Below are 19,920 nucleotides of genomic sequence, written 5' to 3'. Positions count from 1 at the left end.
TGACCTTGTTCCTTTGTTGTTTGATTCTCCTGGCCTGCGATCTCTATTCCCGGAAGTCAGGGACCTTGCCTATTGTTAATTTCCGTATCCTCAGGACCTGTGTGTCTGCACATAGTAGGGGATCAAGAAGATTTAGAATAGACAAGGGAATGAATGATAAGATGATCTAAAGAGCCCCTTTTTAAAAAATTTTTTTTTATTAATTTTTTTAACATTTATTAATTTTTGAGAGACAGAGAGAGGCAGAGCATGAGCAGGGGATGGGAAGAGAGACAGAGAGATACAGAATCTGAAGCAGGCTCCAGGCTCTGAGCTGTTTTGTTAGCACAGAGCCCAACATGGGGCTCGAACTCACCAACCATGAGATCATGACCTGAGCCAAAGTCAGATGCTTAACTGACTGAGCCACCCAGGTGCCCCGCAAGAACCCCTTTCTACCCTATGGCTCCGTCTCATTGCAGGCTTTGTCCTCTGCCTCAGGGAGGCTCACAGGCTGAGGCTGGCCCAGCCGCTGGTGATAGGGCAACAGATGCTGACCCCCGCAGCCCTGTGAAGGTGCCAAGACGTTGTTGGTGCAAATGCTATGCTGTCCCAGGTCACAGTGGGGAGGCCACGTGCGGGGTTTGTTACACCTTTCCTGTAACTCTGATGGGCCAGTCATGGCTTCAAGAGTCCCTTTCCTCCTTCCAGCAGTCCCTTTGTGACTCTTTCTGTGAGTGCCTCGTTGTTACTATTATTGAGCTGGCTTTCCTCCGAGGAAGGACACTCCCCGGTATAGTGGCAGGCCAGCCAGCCCCCCAGAGATGAGTGTGGACAAAAGGGGCAGCCCCTCTTCCCTGGACCCAGACCCCCATGGGCCTTCACAGGCCAGGCTGCAGAGTGCACCACCAGAGGGCGCTCCAGGTCACGGCATCTGTGGCAGCCAGAGGCTTGGGGCGGGGAGAAGGGAGCAGTGTGTGGGGCTGTTAGCCCGCCTTGGCTCTGTCCTGCCTGCTGGGGCCTCTCTCTCTGTCTTTACCCAGCTTCCCCCACCCTTCACCTAAGCTCCTCTGCCTCGTCTCTGTCAGCAAACCCGCTGCACACCCTGTTCTGTGGTAAGCCCTACAGCCAGACGCCAGGGTGCCTAGCCTGAAACACAAAACCAGCCCCCAAAATAGGGAAGATTGCTGGGGATTCAGGCTTTCCTGCAAGAAGTGGAACCGAACATGGTCCGTGGAGAGGGGCCCGCGTCCCCACATGCCCTACCCCAACCAGTTCCTTTTCAAGCCCCTCACTGCACAGTCACAGGCCATGTGACTTTCTGAGGTGGAAGTCGAGGCCGTGAAACACAGTGTTAAGTCTAGGATCAAATCCTGACTCTATGATTTGAGAGCTGAATCACTGTGGGTGTGTTCCCTAACCTCTCTGAACTCAGGCTGCAAAAGTGCCAGCCTCTTTTTTTTTTTTTTTTTAAGTTTATTTATTTTCGAAAGAGAGAGGTAGAGAGAGAGAGTATGTGAGCTGGGGAGGGGCAGAGAGGGTGAGAGAGAGTCCCAAGCCTCCAAGTCCTCTTGCTTCCTGTCCTGCCATCCCATCATAGTTTCTTTACTGGGAAACGTGCTGTGAAAGAGAAGCCAAGGGTTCAGCGCCACCCTGTGAGCAGCCTTGAAACTTGGGCTTACTACTGTCTCTGAAATCCTGTCATGAGGTTTACAGCTCCAAGGGCAGGGCTGGGATGGGGTGGGGATCATGGAGCCAGTAGTTCCCTAGGTAGAAAACCCCAGAACCTCAGGGAATAATTAAAAAAAAAAATTGTAGAGGGTCCTTCTCCACTGCTATCAGTGTGGTTTTAGTGAGGTTATGATAAAGGCTGAGTCTTATGCCTGGCTTGGGACCCACAGCCTACTAGTCAAGGACAAAATCCTAGTAATGATTAGATTGTTACCTTGGCCAAGACTGGCAGTCTCAGCATATCTACCCAGGAAGGCCACAGCTAGGACAGGTCAACTCCACCAGCTTTCCTTACTGGCGCAAGCCCCTAGCTCAGGTGGACAGTCGCCCCTATACACATGTGCATCTCTCCTTATGTGTACACGCACATCCCTCCACAAATACCCATCTGCATGTACATATATGCACATAAACAGGCATGCATGTGTTAACTGGCACACGTACACTTACATACATCTACCCACATGACTTAATACACACATACAAACAAAAATGCACACACTCACACACGCCTATCTTCATGTTCAATACATATTCCTACTGTTGTAGATCATTTCCAAAGATGGCTGCCATTGATTCTTTTCTCTTCTGCCTGTGCATCCTTTCCCACCTATCAAAAGGCAAATTCTATTTCCCTCCTCTTGAATACTTGTGGTAGAAGTAACATTCTGAGAGTTCTAAATCCAGGTTTTAAGAGGACTGGCAAAAAAAAAAAAAAAAAAAAAGCCCAAAACAAAATAAAACAAAATGACTGGCAGTTTTTGCTTCTACCTTGTTGGAAGTCAGCTGCCATTTAAGAAATTCACCCTTCCTGAGGCCACTATGCTGTGAGGAAGCCCAAACTAGTCATGTAAGGAGAGAGAGGAACCGTGCAGAGGAACACTGTGTCAGACGTGTAAGGGAAGCCTTAGACCTTCCAGCTCAGCCCAGCTACTCATGGAATATAGCTTTGTGAGTGACCACCTAAGATGCCATGTGGAGATGACCACCCTGGCACACCTTGCCCAAATTCCTGACCCACAGAATCATGGGAACTGATAAAACTTTGTTGTTTTAAGCCACTATGTTTTGGAATGGTTTGTTATGCAACAATAGGCAATTGAAACACCCATACATATTGTATACTTACTTATGTTTATATACACACAGACTCATGTACACTTACAGACATGCTCCTATACATACACACATCTTTGTACTAGACACTATTGACTGTCTACCCGACATCCATTCCCATTTGTCTTCCTTTTTAACACTGTTTTTTTTCATGTTTATTTTTTTTTTTTTGAGAGAGAGAAAGAGTGGGGGAGGGGCAGAGAGAGAAAGAGAGAGAGAGAGTCTCAAGCAGGTTCCTCACTGTCAGCACAAAGCCTGATGTGGGGCTCGAACTCATGAAACATGAGATCATGACCTGAGCCGAAATCAAGAGTCAGATGCTTAACCCAACTGAGCCACCCAGGAGCCCCTGTTTTTATTTTTTTAAGTAATGACCTCAAGATGAAGTGTCCTATGCTTTACCCACTCATCCAGCCAGGTGCCCACACATTTGTCTTCCTGACAAAACTCTGTCAAATGACTGCCATTCCTCTGAGCAGCCTTGGGCTTTGAAAAGCTAATTCCATCCTTAGTTCCAGGAGGGGGCCTAATTAGTTTAAGTGGAATTGGTGGTCTCAGTTCTCTTTTTTTAAAATTTTTTTTTTCAACGTTTATTTATTTTTGGGACAGAGAGAAACAGAGCATGAACGGGGGAGGGGCAGAGAGAGAGGGAGACACAGAATCAGAAACAGGCTCCAGGCTCCGAGCCATCAGCCCAGAGCCCGACGCGGGGCTCGAACTCCCGGACCGCGAGATCGTGACCTGGCTGAAGTCGGACGCTTAACCGACTGCGCCACCCAGGCGCCCCGAGATAGCTTGTTTTAAAGACAAAGGAGGTTCAAGGCTTGCTTTCCAAATGATCACACAGGTGTGCCAGGCTGGACTGTGCCACCCAGGCACCCCGCTGGTCTCAGTTCTCTTAACAGAGATTGGTTTAGCTTTGACCATGTAACCAAGTTCGAGCCAATGAGGCATGGTGGGGGGAGTAGGATTGGGGCTTCTGGGGACAACTTCCTCCTTCTTAGGAAAGTCACCCCAAAAGCAAAGATGCATTTATCTGTTACCGGATTCTTCATGTCTGAGTGTGTGATTTGGAAATATTGCAGTCACTCTGTGACCAGAAGGATATAGAATCAAGCATAGTGGAGAGGTGGAAAGAACAGGTTCTTAAAGATATTTTGATCGATGCAATCAGTCATCTTGAGAGCCCTTCCTCCCCACGTCTGGAACTCCTGTTATGTAAGATAATAACTTTATTTATTGTTTGAGGGTTTTTACTTGCTTTGTTTGTTTTCCACTTGTAGTCTACCGCATCCAACCAACATCTCCCTTCCCTTCGGTAAATAAACACTCCCACATGCCAGTATACAAACAGGTCCAAGCCATTCACAGAGAACCACAGCTGAGCACATGTGCTCTGTGCTTTGTATGCATACATACCTATACACAGGGAAAGCATGCATCCTCCTACACACAGACATAGGGATATATGTATATATGTACATACATATACTTTCTCACACATGCATGCGATTTCCACTGCAGTATCACAGATGTGAATGCACCTGGGCAGTATGCATTTTTGCACACATAGGCACACAGACACACATATGGGTCACATCGATGTCAACATGAATTTACCCATTCCTTCCCACATCTGAATAGCCATAGTGAACATACCCACAGCTCCAAGGGTCTACTTGGCTGGGAGCAAGCTGAGAAACCAATGGCAGAGGCCAACAGCACCTCACCCAGGACTGACAGAAAGTTCTGGAGAGAGTTAGGAAACAGGGACTTGCAGACCAGAACACGGCCCAGGAATCAGGAAGTCTGTTTCAGGTGGCTTGACTGTGCACAGCAGCCCCATGGTCATGGGAGCTGAACTAAATACAGCACCAGGGAAGGCCGGGATGAGTTTGTTTCCACTTCAGAGGGGAAGAAAACCTTCCCCCCACCCGCCCAGCACTTCCTTCCACATTTGCACAAAACCTGCTTCGCCCTCCAAGGAGCTCTCTTTGTTTACCTCCTAGGCAAACAATTGAATTGGTTATTGCACAAAAGTGAGCTGTCACTAATTACACCACTGGGTATTCCAGGTAGAGAGAATAGTATGTGTAAACGCAAGGAGGTGTAAAAGAGCACATAGTGAGTGTGTGTCTGTGTGTTGGTGGGTGGTGTGTGTCCAGTGATGATGAGTTTACAGCAGAGAGTGAGGGCATAACAGAAAATGAGCTTGGGGAGCTGGGCAAGGGCCATATCAGGCCCCTGGGTTTACCTTTAAACTCCCAGGGTGCCTGGTACCATGTGACTTTGCACTTAGAGCTTGATAAGGCACATTGATAATGGAGATGTTGTGGAAGATAGGTAGCAATAAGTACCTTTGCTTTCTGGCTTGTGGATGAGGTTATTTGGGATTTATTCTCTAAATTCTCCTTCTTTTGTATCTTCTCATAACCCAGAGTAGTTACCGAGAGTATTCTTGTTAGGTTAGATTTTATTATTTGACAATGTAAATTCATCTTTCAGAAATTTCATGTTGCTAAGTTTAATAAAAAGCAATTTCCAGGGGAGTCTGGCTGGCTCAGTCAGTGTAGCATGTGACTCTTGATCTCAGGGCTGTGAGTTCAGGCCCCATGGTGGGTGTGTAGAGATTACTTAAAAATAAAATCTTAAAAAAAAAAAAGCAATTTCCAAAGTAGCACATATAGTAGAATCACACTGTGAATAAAATGTTTGTATGTATATTTATATGTGCATATCATAAGTTCTCAAAGGATATATATACCAACTATTAAACAATAGCTATATCTGAGTGATAGGGTTACAGATGACCCTTATGTTCTTTATTATTGTATTTTATTTGTTTTAAAACAAACTTTGTTCTTTTTAATTTTTTTTAGCATTGTATAAGCTTTTTTTATGTTTAAAATATTTATTTTTGAGAGAGAGAGAGAGAGAGAGAAAGAAAGAGAGAGTGACAGAGTGCAAATGGGGGAGGGGCAGAGAGAAAAGGAGACACAGAATCTAAAGCAGGCTCCAGGCTCTGAGCTGTCAGCAGAGAGCCCCATGTGGGGCTTGAACCCATGAACCGCGAGATCATGACTTGAGCTGATGTCTGACGCTTAACTGACTGAGTCACCCAGGCATGCCATTAAAAAAAAAATTTTTTTAATTTTTGTTTATTTATTTTTGAGAGAGAGAGACAGACAGACAGAGCTTGAGTGGGGAAGGAGCAGAGAGGGAGACACAGAATCCAAAGCAGGTTCCAGGCTCCAAGCTGTCAGCACTGAGCCTGACATGGGGCTTGAAGTCATGAACCACGAGATCGTGACCCAAGCTGAAGTTGGACACTTAACCGACTGAGCCACCCAGGCGCCCTGACCCTTAATGTTCTTTAGACTTTTCTGCATTTTTCTGAATTTTATGCAAAAAGCATTGGTTACTTTTATCATCCTGAGAAAATGATTTCAGACTTTAAGAAAAGTTTAATTTACGTTTTAGCTAGAAGTATAAAGGTGGTTGTAAGAAACTGGGAATTAAGAGAAAATTTCAGGGAGAAGCAACTTGTTCATGAGAGAATGTTCTCGGTGCCTTCAGGAGGCCTGCCCTGCCCTTACCAAGAAAGCCTTGGAGCCCACCCTCTGAACCAAAGGCAGTCAAAGAGGTAAAGAGGGTCATAGAAATAGCTTCATCCTCAAGGGATGGCTGACCTAGGAGTGAAATACGAGCCATGTGCACATGAGAAGCATACCAGGCAGTAAATGGGAGGTGAGCTGGAGGGAGAACTCACTTGGGGGTCTGGAGATGTGAGTTCCATTTCCATTCTGGCGCCCAGTGACCTTGGGCAAGTCTCTTCACCTCTATGAACTTCAATCTCCTTATCTGTCAAAGAAGTTTAATGATAGTAACTGGGATGCTATGATGATCAGATAAGATAGCTTATCAGTAACCACATTGTGAACTCTGAGGTGTGGCACAGGTCACCTTCCAAGGTGCAACAGTGCCTCCAAGACAAAGGAATCCATCCCTGTGGTGCAAATTCGGACCTAAGCAATAGGCGAGTGGACAATTTGGCTGCAGGGCCACCTTTGGGTGGGCCTTAAAAATCCCACTAAGCAGACTGCAGCCTGCACAGCTCTGAAAATTATGGGATATAAAATCAGGGAGGGCACTCTTGCCTCAGCTCAAAGACCTGCACAGCTGGTTCCTCTCTGCAGAGAAGTACACCCCAAGGAGAAAAAAAAAAAAAAATGAGTAGCCACTTCTCGCCCTTCTCTGAATGTCCAATCCATCCCCGAATTTAACTGTCTGCTCCGGATAATTACTTTTCTCCTACTTATGAGCTTAGAGGAATAGTAGTTCCCAATAACTAGAGATTTAATAAGGCTAAATTATAATGAGTGTCCTGTGGAATTACACACCGCATTAACACCAAATGAGTTCATTAGAAATTCATTAGGAGTGATTCCTGTGACCACCACAAGAATTAATCACAGTTAGCCAGAGGCAGGAGAGGGGAAGATGAATAATTGCATAGGGAACTGGATGAAGACCTTTTGGCACCTGACTTTGGCCCGAGGCAATACTTTTGGAGGGTCATGGGGTGCTTGGCGGTAAGTGTGGAGGTGAGGTTGTTTGAATGTTGTTGGATCTACCTCCTACGCTTTTTCCTCCTCCTTCCTGGCTACAGCCCCAGTCAGGATTAAACTGGTAGATGTGGGAGTGAACAATCTTCTTCTCCAGTCCTAAGGAATCATGGAGAGGACTTGTAGTTCTTGTAAGAACATGCATTCTCCTTTCTCTGTAAGAGCAGGTGCTGGTCTGCTTTCTGAGTGCCTGTATGTATGGAGTTATCCAATCCTCCCGTGGCCCTATGAAGTGGGTTTAATTGCTGGCCCCATTCTGCCACTGTGGAAACCCAAGTGCAGAAATTAAGTGACCTGCCCAGGTGACGAAGCCAATAGTTGGCTAAGCTCGGAATTTGAGTCTTGAGTGGTGTGCTGTAAGGATGGATGATGGTTGAAGGTGGTTCACTGGTCTTTCCTTCTTGCTCCCTGGTGTTAAGTGTGATCTTGAGGGCTGGTGGTTTAGCTTTTCCATCCTTTCTATGAGCTACCCCATACTCTCCCAAGAAGTTACTTTTTTGTTTGTTTACCACTAAGAATCAGCATTTTTTTTTTTTTACAGATTTTATTTTTAAGCAATCTCTACACCCAACATGGGGCTAGAACTCACAACCCTGAGATCAAGAATTGTGTCCTCTACCAACTGAGCCAGCCAGGTGCCCCAAGAATCAGTGTCTGTTACCTACGTCAGGAAGAGTCCTGATCAACGCCTGAGTCAATTAACAAGTACTTGTAAAGTCCCTACTACATGTCTGCCCTGAGTCAGCTGCTGTACAGGTCACAGAAAAGCATAAGGCAGACTTCTTGCCCTCCAGCTGTTTCAATCTCAGACGGAAAAGCAAGGGTAATAATTTAATCCCGTGCCCTCCTCTGCAGGTTTTAAGTGGAAGAGAGCGAGACCTAGGTGAACTGGACTGGGAGGAGAGAAAAGCTTCATGGAGGGCACAGCACATGAGCCAGGCAGGACCTTGGGGGAGAGGTCACTGTTGTGGACACTATCTAGGCAACTACCCATTCCACAGTCCCTTTTTCAAAAACTGTCACTCTCCACCTGAGAAGTTGTCCCTTTGGTGGGATGGAGTGTCTGCACCCTCCTCTATGTTTAGAGAACTCCCCACTGCATGGGTTCTGGTGGAAGATGGGGTCAAGGCCACTTCCCAGTACAAAGCTGCAAAGGCCAGATACCCCATGGTCTTATCACCAGTGGCAATGAGGTACCTGTTCCTGACTTGAGCTCAACCAATCAGACATTCCCACAGGTACATTTCCTCTGCAGCTTGTGATGTAAAGAAGCAGGGACAAGAGAATCCATTCTGGTGGGGGTAGGGGAAGGCTTGGCGGGGGGCATACCCACTGCCCAAGGGAATGGTGGCTGCAATGCCAGTGAGCTGTATCACAGTTGATAGGGGTGCAAACTGTCCAGTCCATCTTTTGGTGGTACAGGGAGCAAGATCCCAACAAAACCACTTCTGTGATGTATTTGAGGCTGTGGTTCTTCTAGCTGTTTATCCTCTTCTGTCCCCGCTTGTTTACCAAGCCTGAAAATTCTGTGACCTAATCCATATCCCTTCAATAAATTTCATTTCTGCTCATACCTGTTTCCATTGCTTGCAGTAAAGACCGTGGCCTCTGTGACCACAGATGATCAGACCATGGGCAGACACCTGACTCATGATAGACCAATCACAATGTCTCTCCTGAGTTAGCTTCTGTTGGTTGCTCTGAAAGCCCTTTTCTCTGTGAGCACTGGCAGGGCAGAGAAAGGACAAGAGGGGAGAATCAAGTAGACACAGGGAAAGAAGCTGCATATGATAATGGAGAGACTGGTTCTGACGCTTTCCAGTTCCTCATGCTGTCCAACTCTATTTCTACCCTGTGGGCTCTCCAAGTTGGCCCCACATCCTTATATTAGGTTGAACCACACACAAAAAACTGTTGTTTTTAAGGGTCAAGAAGATCAAATATTAGCAATTGGGTATGGTTTAACCTAATAGGTCCCTTCTTTTGGCCTAGTCTAGTTCAAGTAGGTTTCTTTATTTGCAACATCAAGGACTGTGTCTACAACAGTCAGATATTCCATCAGCTCAAAATTGAGTGGAACAGTCAGAGACACAGAGCAGAGACAGAAAACAAGGGTTTGCCCTGTTTGGTGAATACTGTCTCCAGTGAAGAGGCTGTCCTGAAGACCAAAGGTTGTCTAGGACTTCCCATCTAATCTCCAGGGACCATCTCTGAGGTCACTGTCCTGTACTGGTTTATGACCCATGAACATCTACCAGAACTTTAGCCCCACCCCACTTGCCTCAAATAATACTCTTCATGTTAATTCATGGTCTTGAATAATGCTTTTGTTTTTGTGTTCTCCACATTGTGGTGTTTCTTATTCATGTATGTACTTTTTCTTATCTAACCTAATGGTCCAACAATAAGGACTGGTTGACTAAGTTGTGATATATCCATAATGTGGATTAGTATATGGTCATTAAAGTGATGGCTGGGACTGAGGTAGACTTGGGTGGTGGGGATGATGTAGGAGACTTGATAAGAGTTGATAACCATCCAGTGATGAGGGGAAAGACTAGTGAGTGTTCAATACCCGGCTGAGGGAGGACCATAAACTTGTAGTGGTGTCACTCTCCCTTCCCTGCACTGTACCTTTTCTTCTGATTGTAATCAGCAATCCTGGAGATGGGAGGTGAAAATACAGGGGTTTTTTGGTCCAAGGATGGGGCCTGGGAAGCCAACCAATGAACACTGAGGGTCCTGGCAGAGAAAGTGATGCATCAATGGGCTGGATAGGAAAGGAAGTGAGGCTAAAATTAGGGGGGGTGCATGGGGGAAAGGGGAATGAGCTATGAGGCCGAGCTTCATTTATTGGGGTGGGGACTGTTTTCTCTTGCTGTGCATCTCTGCTCCTTAACACATAGACTGGTGCTCAGTAAATGTATATTGAATGAATTAATTGATGAATGCGTGGGTCATAATTCTGACATTAGAACCAAAGACCGATATTCTGCTTTTCATCAGGGATCTGGCAGGATCCATAGTGGTGTTAAGTACCACTTCAGGTCAGAGAGAACTGAGTTCAAATCCAAGTGTCATCAGCAACAAGCTGTGTGACCTTGAACAAGTCATCTAACCTTTCAGGGCTTAGACTTTCTTTTCTGTAAATAGGGATAATAACAGCTCCCTTGGAAGTTCCAGATGCCATGTGTCAAACACTCGACACAAGAATTAGTTGGTTCTGGAGGCTGCATCCAAACCAATTGCTGTATTTAGAGGACATGAGGGCAAGAGAAAAGAAGACGAAGACAAAGACAAAGACGAAGACGACGAAGAAGACGACGACATGAGGGCAGGACCTGAAGCCAGGCTATGGTCTCTAATTACCACTTGAGTGTGACATTTCTGAGGCTCAGTTTCCTCATCTACATGGTGAGGATATTATGAGGATACTACCTAACCGATTGGTTGAGAGAATTGAGCAGATAATTCATGTAAAACATTTAGGACATCACAGGTTTGGGATAGATGTTGGCTCCTGGTGGGTTTCTTATCAACTGAGATGGAGAAGTTCAGGGGAGGAGGAGACTTTGTTGAGGGTTGAAGAACAGGGGGTTTTAACCATGTTAAATTTGAGATGGCATAAGACGTGAGGTGGTAGTCAGTTGGACATAAGTCCATAGAGGAGGTCTGAGACGGAGAGAACAGCTGGAGTCATCAGCATATAGATGACACTTAAAGACTTGGACTGGGCAAGCTCATCAGGGAAGTGAGTGCTCAGAGAATAGACAAGAATGAGGACGGGACCCTGGGGCTTCTGACACTTAGCAAAGAGGGAGTTGATTGTAACTGCGAAGCTGGTGGCCAGGCACAGCAGCACTGAAGCTACACAGCTAGCCTGCCACAGCAACATTTACATAACACTCTTACCTACAGGCAACTCTTAGAGATGTTGTGGGTTCAGTCCCAGACCACTGCAATAAAGCGAATATCAAAACAAAGTGAGTCAAATTAAGTTTTTGGTTTCCTAGCACATATAGAAGTTATATTTACACCGTGCTCTAGTCTATTAAGTGTGCAATAGCACTATGTCTGAAAAAAAAAAAAAAACAACAATGTACATACCCTAATGATAAAACGTTTTATTGCTAAAAATTCTAACCATCGTCTGGGCTTCCAGTCATAATTACTGATCACAGCTCACCATCAGAAATACAATGGTAATGAAAAAGTTTGAAACATTGCTAGAATTACCAAAATGTGACAGAGACCCAAAGTAAGCAAGTGCTGTTGGAAAAATGGGGCCGGTAGACTTGCTTGACTTGGGGTTGCCCTGACCTTCAATTTGTAAAAAATGCAGTATCTGCAAAACACAATAAAGCAAAGTGCAACAAAACGAAGTATGTCTGTAGTCTGTGCCAGGCTCTGCAGAAAATGCTTTCCAGAGATTAACTTATTTAATTAACTCATGGGAAAACAAAAATACAGGAAGATACATGACTTGCCCAAGGTCACACAGCCGGTGAATGGCAGATCTGGGATTCAGACCCAGGCCTTCTGGCCTCAGAGTCTCCATCTCTTCTGCTTCCAACTGTGGGTAAACAAAGTACTGACTGGGAGCTCCAAGGGAATGCTGAGTCCTGAGAGGAGAGCTGGGAGAATCATCATGGAATAAATTGCCCTCAGAGATCCTATTTAGCCTTGACACTCTAGGATGAACCCCAAGAAGCACTTCAGATTTTTGGTTGAGGAAAGAAGAGGAAGGAGGTTTGATTAAGGAATGTGTAACCCTGAATGTGTAACTTATTCCATGCAAGGCACTGGAAGGTTCTGAGGTGGGGGGGGGGTTAGGAGGAAGGCTACTGCTCCAACCATGGACTAAAGCATCTGCATTTCCCACTCTCTAGGCTAGCTACTCTCAGAATAATGGTGGCTGATTTGAGGTAGGAGCCAGAGTGCAGGTGGGAAGTTGGAGTGGCCCAGGGGATTGGCCTTGGAGTCCTACTTGATCTCCATTGGGGTAGAGTCTCTCTCTGTTAGTTCAATTGCCCCATAAAAACTTACTGAGATATGGAGGCAGTTTGAGTTCATTTACCCCTCTTGGAAAGTTCTCAGTGAGTGTCTGAACAAATACGTGAACCCCAGCTGAAGAGGAAAAGAGGCAGGGCGCAGGTGGAGAAGGGGTGAGGGTCAGATGCACACATAAACTCCAGTGAAGGGGAGAGGAGGAGCATAGCTGAGTCAGGCATCCGGGTGACAGTGTTGTTCTTTCCCACACACCCCTGCCTCACCCGTCCTGACCTTGATGCTATTTAGGAGAAAACAGTTTTGACCATGCAGAAGGAAGTCAATGGGAAAGGAAGCTGGAGGGCCCTGGAGAGGCTGTCTGGTCCATCCTGCCCACATCCCCTGGCCTAGAGCTCCTCAGGGTAACTGCGCAGCACAACCACTGGGGGTGTGTCAAATGCAGATTCCAGGGCCCCACCCAGACCTACGAAGTCAGAACTTCTGGGGGTCAGAGCCCAGGAATTTCTTTAAAAAAAAAAGTTTATTTATTTATTTTGAGAGAGAGAGCGAGAGAGTGTGCGCGCACGAGAGAGAAACAAGCAGGGGCGGGGCAGAGAGAGAGGGAGAGAGAGAATCCCAAGCAGGTTCTGCACTGTCAGTACAGAGCCCAATGTGGTACTGATCTCATGAACCCTAAGATCATGACCTGAGCCAAAGTCAAGAGTCGTACATTTTAACTGACTGAGCCACCCAGGCACCGGAGAGCCCAGGAATTTCTATTTTTCACAAGTCTTCTTCTCCCACACCCTTAGCAGTGTATGATGAGGACCACACTGTACAGAACACAACCTCACAGCCTATTGCAGACTGGTCTGAACAAATAAAATGAAATCAGTGGTATTCCAGTGTCTCTCACGTACACATTCACAAGGAAGTATGAAGTGCAGCTTCTATACTTGAAGGGATTACAATCTAATTGGGCCATAAAAGACATGCTTTGTGAAGAATTAAGTTAATGCTACAATAAATAAATATTAATTCAAAACAACAAGCAAATTCAAAAGGCTGGACAAATTGCCAATGAGTGGGCATAACAGTATCATTCAACCTTATGAAATACTAGATCCTGTGCTAAGCATCTTATTTATGTACTCATTTAATTTCATTAAAACTCTGGAAGATGGCTTTTTTAAAATCCCCATTTAATAATGAGTAAGTTGAAGTTTTGGCTTATTGGTCAATTCTTCTCAGATCAGCTTTTCCTGATCCTTAGGAGGTGGTCAGGCTCACATCTCTATTTTCTACGATATCCCCATGTTATGGTCTTTATCTCATTTATCACGCTGGGTTGTAACTCCCTGTTTTCTAGCCTGAGTCCCCCATGAGACTTGAGGGCAGATACTTGGCAGTTCCAGAGTCTAGTACACACTAGGTGCTCAGCTAATGTCTGCTGAGTGAATGAAAGCAGTGTGTCTGAAGTCTCTGAGCTAATACATGAAGACTAATGCATATGACTGTAAAGTCCAGGTCTCCCCGTGAGCCATTACAAGCAGATGGTACACACTATGGGGATTCCTGCAAGAGACATTCTATAGGTTGGAGGAATCAGGGAAGGATCCCTAGAGGAAGCAGAGTTGGAAGGACAGTTAGAATTTGGAAAGACAGATGAAAGGTGAGCAGTCAGTCCAGGCAGGCCAAGGCACGAAGGTGGAACTCTGCAAAGTACACACCTCCTCCAAGACTAGAGACCTCAGAGGAATCCAGGAGACTATACGCCATCCCCTAAGCCTTCCTAGCTTGCCTGTCAGCTGTCACCTTCTACCTAACTTACATGCCAGTTACTGCGGTGAAATTATTTTCCTCCAAGGTTTATGAGAGATGGCAATTGCTCCATGTTTTCCCATGCCTAGACCAGGTGACATAATATACTCTTAGTTGATTTATCCATTTGGAATGTCACTTAATAATGAATGGGGGCGCACCTGGGTGGCTCAGTCGGTTAAGCATCCGACTCTTGGTTTTGGCTCAGGTCATGATCTCACAGTTCGTGAGTTTGAGCCCTGCATCAGGATGTGTGCTGACAGCACATAGCCTACTTGGGATTTCTCTCTCCCTCTCTCCTTGCCCCTCCCCAGCTTGGTCTCTTTCTGTCTCTCAAAAAATAAATAAACATAAAACACTTTTAAAAAAATGAATAGGATATTTTTCAGTTTCCATGAAGAAATAAGATCCATTAATGCCCATGGAAAAAAATCAAGATACAACAGTATCATGGGATTTCATTTTTGTTAAAAAGAAAATATATTTGTATGCATGTGGGAAATGTCTAGAAGGCTATATATTCTGAACTTAACAGCAACTGATTCTTGAAAATGAGATATAGTGGGATGTGGGACTTTCACTTTTACTTTACAAAGTTTCTGAGTGTCTTTTTTAAATGTTTATTTATTCTTAAAGGAGAGGGAGAGAGAGAGGGAGAGAGAGAGAGAGAGAGAGAGAGAGAGAGAGAGAGACCACAAGTGGGGGAGGGGCAGAGAGAGAAGGAGAGAGAGAGAATCTTAAGCGTATAGCCTGACACAGGGCTCAATCTCACCAACGGTGAGGTCATGACCTGAGCTGAAATCAAGAGTCAGACATTTAACCAACTGAGCCACACAGGTGCCCCTGAGTGTTTGTCTTTCTAAACAACGAGTATGTATTAATTTTACAATTGAAAAATAAGGCCCTTTGGTGGGATTTAGGTAGTTTTTAGTTTATTTGTCCTTTGTTCCTCCCAGTTTTTCTACTGTGAACATCGACTACTTTTATAATCAGAAAATTAAAAGCCCTTTACACCATAAAGTTTATTAAAAAGAAAAGAAATAGATTATCAAGATGACATAGTTTGAGATGTTGGGGGACGGTATGTTTGGGGAAAGTGCCAAAGATGGTCTAAACTCTGCGTCCCAAGAAATTCAGCACCCAGACAAGCTGGATGTCAAACCAATACAGTCCCAACTTGGCTAAACATGTTAAGAGTTATAAGAATATTCCAGATCCCATAATTTTGGAATCCCATCCTGGGGCTTCTGATTAAGGAGATGCTTTTTAAAAAAATCATATGAAGGGGGGGGGGTGTGCCTGGGTGGCTCAGTTGGTTAAGTGTCTGACTTTGGCTCAGGTCATGATCTCACTGTTCGTGGGTTACATCCCATGTCAGGCTCTCTGCTGTTAGCACAGAGCCTGCTTCAGATCCTCTCTCCCTCTCTCTCTGCTCCTCCTCTGCTCATTCTCTCTCTCTCAGAGTAAATAAACTTAAAAAAAAAAAAAAGGCAGCTTTATAGAAACATGGGACTGTGTTTACAAACTAATGCTGAGCAAAGAAAAACAGAATGGAATCTTGTATTTACATGGTGATCATGGCTATTATTTATGTGCTATACTTAGGGTCAGTAAGAAAGAAAGCAAGGATGAGAGAGGAAACAGAGAAGAGCTGAAGGCTTCTGCTCATCCTAGAATAGCATCGCCCTGTGTTCTCCAGCCCTCCTGTTTCTTTAAATATCCAAATCCATGGGGTGCCTGGGTGGCTCAGTCAGTTAAGCAGTTAAGCATTAGTTGGACTTCAGCTCAGGTCTTGATTTCACAGTTCGTGAGTTTGAGCCCCGCATTGGGTTCTGTGCTGAGCGCTCCCTGGAGCCGGCCTCGGATTCTGTGTCTCCCAATCTCTCTCTGCCCCTCCCCCGCTCGCACTCTGTCTGTTTCTCTCTCTCTCAAAAATAAACATTAAAAAAAATAAATAAAAGAGAAAAAGAAAATAAACATCCAAATCCTATTGTTCCTTCTGGACCAGCATTGCCATCTACACAAACATGCACCAGACCCCAGCTGCAGAGCTCACTCCTTCCTGGAGCCCCAGGCCACACATCTGCATCTGTCTCAGGAATAACATGCTGCCTGCTGAGGGTTCTCTGCAGGCAGGTGTTTCGTCTCAGGACTAGACACGGAGCTCTTTGGGAAAGGGTATATGTCTCATGGATCTGTGTTTCCTCAGCGCCAGCCCCGCATGCAGGAGGTGCTTGGTGCACTTTGGTCGATGCATGAGAGGGTGAACGAGTAAATAAGGGGTGACGAGAGTGTGGCTGGAGGGCAGAGCAAGGAGGAAGTTTTGAGGGTGGGATGGCAGTGGCGGATGAGGCCTCAAAGGCCACGGCATTGCCCTCGTCCTTGCTGGGAGCGGCAGTGGGCTTACAGCCAGCTCTTCCCCAGGGTGACTAACCTCAGGGCTCTGCTCCTCTTAGGTCCTGCCCACGTTGTAAAGTGGCAAGTGCTTCCTCTTCAGGGGCTGGAGGGAGAGGTGGGGTGACTTAGGGGCCGAGCCCCAGCATGTGGAAGAGTTTATAAGCTGGGGTACCAGGCCCCTCAGCACCACAACCATTCTCCCTCATCCCCCTGCCGTCTGCCCTCCAGCTCTCCAGCAGAATGGCCTTCAGCGGCAAGTACGAGATCGAGAGTGAGAAGAATTATGACGAGTTCATGAAGCGTCTTGGTGAGTGAGTGCATGAGTACCCCTTCCCAGGGCTGGTCTGTCACAGCCAGCTTGGGGCCAGGAACCCAAACTCTTTGAGGCCCAGAGGAGTGGAGTGACTAGTCGAAGGTCACATAGCCAGTAGTTAGTGAGGTGGAGACCTGATTGGTTTATTCATTCATTCAAATGTATACTGAACACCTGCTATATGCAAGGGCCAGCCTGATGCTACTGATGGGGTGCCTCAAGGTCACACTGTAAATTAGGGACAGAGATCATTAGAACCCAGGGCCCTATGATGAGATGATGAGGGGGACCACCACATCCTGCCTGGGGAGAGGTATCCAAAAGGTCAGTATAGAGACCAGGCTTGAAAAGCCATGCATTCACTTGGCCATTCAACAAACACGGGCCTCTCTTCCTGGGCTAGGAACTATGGGAAGAGATCAAAGATGCCACTCCTCTCACCACTCCATTTGTGGCACTGGGTGTGAGGAACCCATAGGACAGCGGTCCTGACAATCCTGCAGAGGTCTTGGTGCACTATCTAAGTCTGAGGCAGCGCCATTGTCACGAGTCAAGAGACAGCCCCGGGGGATCTCTGCCCTACCTCCCAGTGGCCAGAGAGGCCCTGAGAGCAGGGCACAAGGGAGACAAGAGTCCTTCTGGGTCAATTATTGCGAGTGGCCCTGAAGGATCGGTGCCTGGCTTCCCCTACAACAGTCTCATGTGGAATGGAAGGGAGCCAGTCTGAATGCTAGACCTGATTCTGCTGCTAGCCTCCACTGAGATGCTGAGAAGCCCCTTTCCTGGTCCAGGTCTTCATCGTCTAATCTGTGAAGTAAGAGCCTTAGGAGACGGTGTTGGTGGTCCCATTCGTTCAAGGACTTTGTGAGCTTGGCAGTCTGTGTATGCTACGGTACTATCAGAAGAGCAGCTGTTATTTATTGTCAATTATATGCCAGAAGTTTTAAAAGACACTATCACTTTGATTTCAACCTTGCAACAGCCCTGTGAAATGGGCCTTATTATCCCCACTTTGTCGATGGAAACACTGAGGCTCAGAGAGGTAGTGACTGACTCATCCAAGCTCATGGTTCATGGTAGAACTAGGATCTGTGTTCTTAACCATTGCGCTAGCCTGCCACTAGGGAGGAAAGCCCTCTCTCAAAGCCACAAGCTGTAAAAGCTCTTACACAGCTGCTCTACTTGTCCCTGGGCCAGGGCTCCCCAGCGATGTTATCGAAAAGGGCCGAAACTTCAAGATTGTCACGGAGGTGCAGCAGGACGGGCAGAATTTCATCTGGTCCCAGCACTACCCGAGCGGCCACTCCATGACCAACAAGTTCACCATCGGCAAAGAATGTGACATGGAGACTGTGGGGGGCAAGAAGTTCAAGGTGAGAGGCCACTGGCCGCCATTCCCTCCTTCCTCAAGCCTCTGGCTAACTTCTTGGTCTCAAGCGTGTCCCCTGGGGCTATATCCCAAGCTGAGGCTCTGTTCTCAAGTCTAGCCTCCAACCCCTAAGCACTTGTGTTACTTGGCAACTTAACCACTCCTGGTTTTTAATGCTACCCCCATAACAGACACTGTAACGAAATTGTTAAAAATTGTTAACATGTGCCAAGCACTTAATATATCCCAGACACCTGCTGAATACTTCACATATGTTAATGCAGTTAGGCCTACAAAGTTGCTACAATTACTATCCCATTTTACAGATGAGGGAGTTAGGCTGAGCCATGGGGTTAAACAGCTTGCCCTCTTGCCCCGGTTGCACAGCATGGGTGCACCTTCACACCCAGGCAGTCTGGCTTCAGAGAGCATAACCATTTTTTCATGCTGCCTTCCAACGTAGCCTAGAGATTGACAACCCTAGAATCAGACTCATGTGGGTTTGAAACCACAATCTTACATAAGAAAGAAGTAAAAGGTGACTGTCCTCATCCGACCCAGCCTGGTCCCTCAGGTCTTCCGTGCATTCTGGGTCCCCTCTCTCTATAGCCCCCGTCATGACCGTGTGTACTTTGCCCCTTAGGCTGCCCCAGTGGAGAAGTAGTCATAACGTTCATGTTCTGTCACTTGTGTATTTAAAAAAATTCAACCATTTCTCATGATGTCTTTCTGAGTCAGCACATACTGATTTGCCTTATTCTTTTTAATGCTTGCATAGTATCTTGTAGTATGGAAAGCCTACCATTCATCTAACACTCCCTCGTTGATAAGATATTTAGGTTACTTACCAGTGGACAGTCCAGACTAGATATTTAGGTTGTTTACAATTACAGACGAAGCTGCACCCACATCCTTGGCTGACATCATCGTTGTCCTATCAGTGAGGATCGTAACTAACTCCGTGGCTAACAAGGTGTGCTCAGCATGTGCCAGGCACCGTGCCAAGCACTTTACACATGTCATATGAAATTGTTTAGTAATAACTCTGAAGTAGGTCCAGTTACTACCCCCACTTTAGAAGGGAGAAAACTGAGGCACAGCAAGGTTGAGCGACTCCTGCTTGTTACCCGTATCTTCGGACATAGGTCATCGTATGTCTATCTACAAGGCAAACAATGCCAGAGGGGGCTGTGATGGCTGTAGGTAGCCCTTCCTCCCTGGGGGGCTGGCCTGCATTTGGGGGTGTCTGCCAACTCAGGCTCAGTGTTATGCTTCCCTCCCAGGCCACCGTGCAGATGGAGGGTGGGAAGATAGTGGCAGACTTCCCTAACTATCACCAGACCTCGGAGATCGTGGGTGACAAGCTGGTGGAGGTGAGTGTCCTGCTCGTTCCTGGGATAATGATGAGAACACTCTTCTGCCTCCAGCCATGGCCCCTGAGAGCCGGGCCTCTGGGTCCTGGCTCTGTGAGCATGTCTTGTGTGCTAGGCTCTGTGCTGAGCACCTGGTGTAGGTCATCTGGTTTGATCTTCAGAGCAACCTGTTGGGGGGGTTTCTATCTCCATCTTCCAGGTGAGGGG

General features: G+C 46.4%; 1 protein-coding gene across 2 annotated transcripts in view; it reads left to right on the top strand.

The window, feature by feature from the left end:
• The window catches only part of FABP6 (fatty acid binding protein 6), a 38,576-nt gene that overhangs the window by 16,339 nt on the left and 2,317 nt on the right, over positions 1-19,920 (top strand). For both annotated transcript variants that reach the window (XM_019839490.3, XM_003981318.5), the window contains exons 2-4: positions 16,887-16,965; positions 18,169-18,344; positions 19,624-19,713. In XM_019839490.3, the coding sequence (XP_019695049.1) occupies positions 16,887-16,965; positions 18,169-18,344; positions 19,624-19,713 (345 nt within the window). The remainder of the gene's footprint in view (positions 1-16,886; positions 16,966-18,168; positions 18,345-19,623; positions 19,714-19,920) is intronic.

Source organism: Felis catus, chromosome A1 (genome assembly GCF_018350175.1).
Source record: "Felis catus isolate Fca126 chromosome A1, F.catus_Fca126_mat1.0, whole genome shotgun sequence".
Taxonomy (NCBI): Eukaryota; Metazoa; Chordata; class Mammalia; order Carnivora; family Felidae; genus Felis; species Felis catus.
The sequence above is the reverse complement of the archived record's forward strand: the minus strand, read 5'-3'. Positions and strand labels throughout refer to the sequence as shown.